This window comes from Oncorhynchus keta, unplaced genomic scaffold (genome assembly GCF_023373465.1).
Source record: "Oncorhynchus keta strain PuntledgeMale-10-30-2019 unplaced genomic scaffold, Oket_V2 Un_scaffold_14265_pilon_pilon, whole genome shotgun sequence".
NCBI classification, from domain to species: domain Eukaryota; kingdom Metazoa; phylum Chordata; class Actinopteri; order Salmoniformes; family Salmonidae; genus Oncorhynchus; species Oncorhynchus keta.
In genome coordinates, this window is record NW_026290784.1 from 3,336 (window position 1) to 7,500 (window position 4,165).

At 49.3% G+C, this 4,165-nt stretch overlaps 1 protein-coding gene across 1 annotated transcript in view; it reads right to left on the minus strand.

Moving 5' to 3' along the window:
• Positions 1-360: 360 nt before the first annotated feature.
• Positions 361-4,165, minus strand: part of LOC127927461 (regulator of G-protein signaling 12-like) — a gene marked incomplete at its 3' end in the record, with an annotated part of 7,936 nt that continues 4,131 nt past the window's right edge. Inside the window, exon 3 of the mRNA XM_052513922.1 lies at positions 361-531. Coding sequence (XP_052369882.1) covers positions 361-531 — 171 coding nt within the window. The remainder of the gene's footprint in view (positions 532-4,165) is intronic.

Consider the following 4,165-nt stretch of genomic DNA (forward strand, 5'->3'; position numbering starts at 1 on the left):
TGTGTGTGTGTGCATGCTCTGTGTGTGTGTGTGTGTGTTCATGCTGTGTGTGTGTGTGTGTGTGTGTGTTCATGCACTGTGTGTGTGTGTACATGCTCCGTGTGTGTGTGTTCATTCTCCGCGTGTGTGTTTGTTCATTCTCCGTGTGTGTGTTGTGTGTGTGTGTGTGTTCATCATGTGTGTGTGATTGTGCTCTGTGTGTGTGTGTTCATTCTGTGTCTGTGTGTGTGTGTGTTCATGTGTGTGTGTGTGTGTGTGTGTGTGTGTGTGTGTGTGTGTGTGTGTGTGTGTGTGTGTGTGTGTGTGTGTGTGTGTGTGTGTGTGTGTTCATGCTCTTCTGTGTGTGTGTGTGTGTGTTACCTTCTTGGGTGTGGATCTATCTGACCCGGTACTGTGTTTGGAGGTAGGAGAGCTGGGTATGTGGTAGGGGTCTGGTAGAGGCCTCCCCTCCACCTCCGCTAACATACATTCCTGATACAGGAGGGACTTCAGGAAGCGAGTATAGCTGTCAAACTTCATCAGGTTGAAGATCTAGAGAGGGAGGGGGGAGGGAGGGGGAGAGTATAGCTGTCAAACTTCATCAGGTTGAAGATCTAGAGAGGGAGGGGGAGGGGGGGGAGAGTATAGCTGTCAAACTTCATCAGGTTGAATATCTAGAGAGGGAGGGGAGGGAGGGGGGAGACTATAGCTGTCAAACTTCATCAGGTTGAAGATCTAGAGAGGGAGGGGGGGGGGAAGGGGGAGAGTATAGCTGTCAAACTTCATCAGGTTGAAGATCTAGGGAGGGAGGAGGAGGAGAGTATAGCTGTCAAACTTCATCAGGTTGAAGATCTAGAGAGGGAGGGGGAGGGAGGGGGAGTATAGCTGTCAAACTTCATCAGGTTGAAGATCTAGAGAGGGAGGGAGGGAGGGGGGAGAGTATAGCTGTCAAACTTCATCAGGTTGAAGATCTAGAGAGGGGAGGGGGAGAGTATAGCTGTCAAACTTCATCAGGTTGAAGATCTAGAGAGGGAGGAGGGAGGGAGGGGGGAGAGTATAGCTGTCAAATTTCATCAGGTTGAAGATCTAGGAGGGAGGGGGTATAGCTGTCAAACTTCATCAGGTTGAAGATCTAGAGAGGGAGGAGGGAGGGGGAGGGGAGAGTATAGCTGTCAAACTTCATCAGGTTGAAGATCTAGAGGGAGGGAGGGAGGGGGAGAGTATAGCTGTCAAACTTCATCAGGTTGAAAATCTAGAGAGGGAGGGGGAGGGAGAGGGGGGAGAGTATAGCTGTCAAACTTCATCAGGTTGAATATCTAGAGAGGGAGGGGAGGGAGGGGAGAGTATAGCTGTCAAACTTCATCAGGTTGAAGATCTAGAGAGGGAGGAGGGAGGGAGGGGGGAGTATAGCTGTCAAACTTCATCAGGTTGAAGATCTAGAGGGAGGGAGGGGGGGGGAGTATAGCTGTCATACTTCATCAGGTTGAAGATCTAGAGAGGGAGGGGGAGGGAGAGTATAGCTGTCAAACTTCATCAGGTTGAAGATCTAGAGAGGGAGGAGGGAGGGAGGGGGAGAGTATAGCTGTCAAACTTCATCAGGTTGAATATCTAGAGAGGGAGGAGGGAGGGAGGGGGAGAGTATAGCTGTCAAACTTCATCAGGTTGAAGATCTAGAGAGGGAGGAGGGAGGGAGGGGGAGAGTATAGCTGTCAAACTTCATCAGGTTGAAGATCTAGAAATGGAGGGGGGAGAGTATAGCTGTCAAACTTCATCAGGTTGAAGATCTAGAGAGGGAGGAGGGAGGGGGGGGAGAGTATAGCTGTCAAACTTCATCAGGTTGAAGATCTAGAGGAGGGGGGGAGGGGAGAGTATAGCTGTCAAACTTCATCAGGTTGAAGATCTAGAGAGGGAGGAGGGAGGGAGGGGGAGAGTATAGCTGTCAAACTTCATCAGGTTGAAGATCTAGAGAGGGAGGGGGGGAGGGAGGGAAGATCTAGAGAGGGGGAGAGTATAGCTGTCAAACTTCATCAGGTTGAAGATCTAGAGAGGGAGGAGGGAGGGAGGGGGGAGAGTATAGCTGTCAAACTTCATCAGGTTGAAGATCTAGAGAGGGAGGAGGGAGGGAGGGGGGGAGAGTATAGCTGTCAAACTTCATCAGGTTGAAGATCTAGAGAGGGAGGGGGGAGAGTATAGCTGTCAAACTTCATCAGGTTGAAGATCTAGAGAGGGAGGGGGGGGAGGGAGGGGAGAGTATAGCTGTCAAACTTCATCAGGTTGAAGATCTAGAGAGGGAGGAGGGAGGGGGAGAGTATAGCTGTCAAACTTCATCAGGTTGAAGATCTAGAGAGGGAGGAGGGGAGGGAGGGGGAGAGTATAGCAGTCAAACTTCATCAGGTTGAAGATCTAGAGAGGGAGGGGGGAGAGTATAGCTGTCAAACTTCATCAGGTTGAAGATCTAGAGAGGGGAGGGAGGGAGGGGGAGAGTATAGCTGTCAAACTTCATCAGGTTGAAGATCTAGAGAGGGAGGGGGAGGGGGAGAGTATAGCTGTCAAACTTCATCAGGTTGAAGATCTAGAGAGGGAGGAGGGAGGGGGAGAGTATAGCTGTCAAACTTCATCAGGTTGAAGATCTAGAGAGGGAGGGGGGAGAGTATAGCTGTCAAACTTCATTAGGTTGAAGATCTAGAGAGGGAGGAGGGAGGGAGGGGGAGAGTATAGCTGTCAAACTTCATCAGGTTGAAGATCTAGAGAGGGAGGAGGGAGGGGGAGAGTATAGCTGTCATACTTCATCAGGTGAAGATCTAGAGAGGGAGGGGGGAGAGTATAGCTGTCAAACTTCATTAGGTTGAAGATCTAGAGAGGGAGGAGGGAGGGAGGGGGAGAGTATAGCTGTCAAACTTCATCAGGTTGAAGTCTAGAGAGGGAGGATAGGGTGGGAGAGTATAGCTGTCAAACTTCATCAGGTTGAAAATTAGAGAGGGAGGAGGGATGGGGGAGAGTATAGCTGTCAAACTTCATCAGGTTGAAGATCTAGTGAGGGAGGGGAGGGTATGGGGTGTGTGTGCTGTCAAACTTCATCAGGTTGAAGATCTAGAAGGGAGGTGGGAGGGAGGGGGTGTATAGCTGTCAAATTCATCAGGTTGAAGATCTAGAGAGGGTGGGGATATATGTAGGGAGATATAGCTGTCAAACTTCATCAGGTCGAAGATCTAGAGATAGGGGGAGTGTATAGCTGTCAAACTTCATAGGTTGAAGATCTAGAGAGGTGTGTGTATAGCTGTCAAACTTCATCAGGTCGAAGATCTAGTGGGAAGATCTAGGGGGAGAGAGTATAGCTGTCATACTTCATCAGGTCGAAGATCTAGAGAGGGAGGGGGGGGAGAGTATAGCTGTCAAACTTCATTAGGTTGAAGATCTAGAGAGGGAGGAGGGAGGGAGGGGAGAGTATAGCTGTCAAACTTCATCAGGTTGAATATCTAGAGAGGAGGAATAGGGGGAGTGTATAGCTGTCAAACTTCATCAGGTTGAAGATCTAGTGAGGGATAGGGAGGGTGTGTGTGTATAGCTGTCAAACTTCATCAGGTCGAAGATCTAGAGAGGGATGTGTGTATAGCTGTCATACTTCATCAGGTCGAAGATCTAGAGGGAAGGGAGGGGGTGAGTATAGCTGTCAAACTTCATCAGGTCGAAGATCTAGTGAATATGGGAGTGTATAGCTGTCAAACTTCATCAGGTTGAAGATCTAGAGAGGGAGGAGGGAGGGAGGGGGAGAGTATAGCTGTCAAACTTCATCAGGTTGAAGATCTAGAGAGGGAGGGGGAGAGTATAGCTGTCATATTCATCAGGTGAAGATCTATGTGTGTGTGGGTATATATATGTTGTCAAACTTCATTAGGTTGAAGATCTAGTGAAGGAGGGTGGGAGGGTGAGAGTATAGCTGTCAAACTTCATCAGGTTGAAGATCTAGAGAGGGAGGAGGGAGGGAGGGGAGAGTATAGCTGTCAAACTTCATCAGGTTGAAGATCTAGAGAGGGAGGGGGAGAGTATAGCTGTCAAACTTCATCAGGTTGAAGATCTAGAGAGGGAGTGGGGATGTGTGTGGGAGATATAGCTGTCAAACTTCATCAGGTTGAAGATCTAGAGAGGGAGGAGGTAGGGGGAGATATAGCTTCATACTTCATCAGGT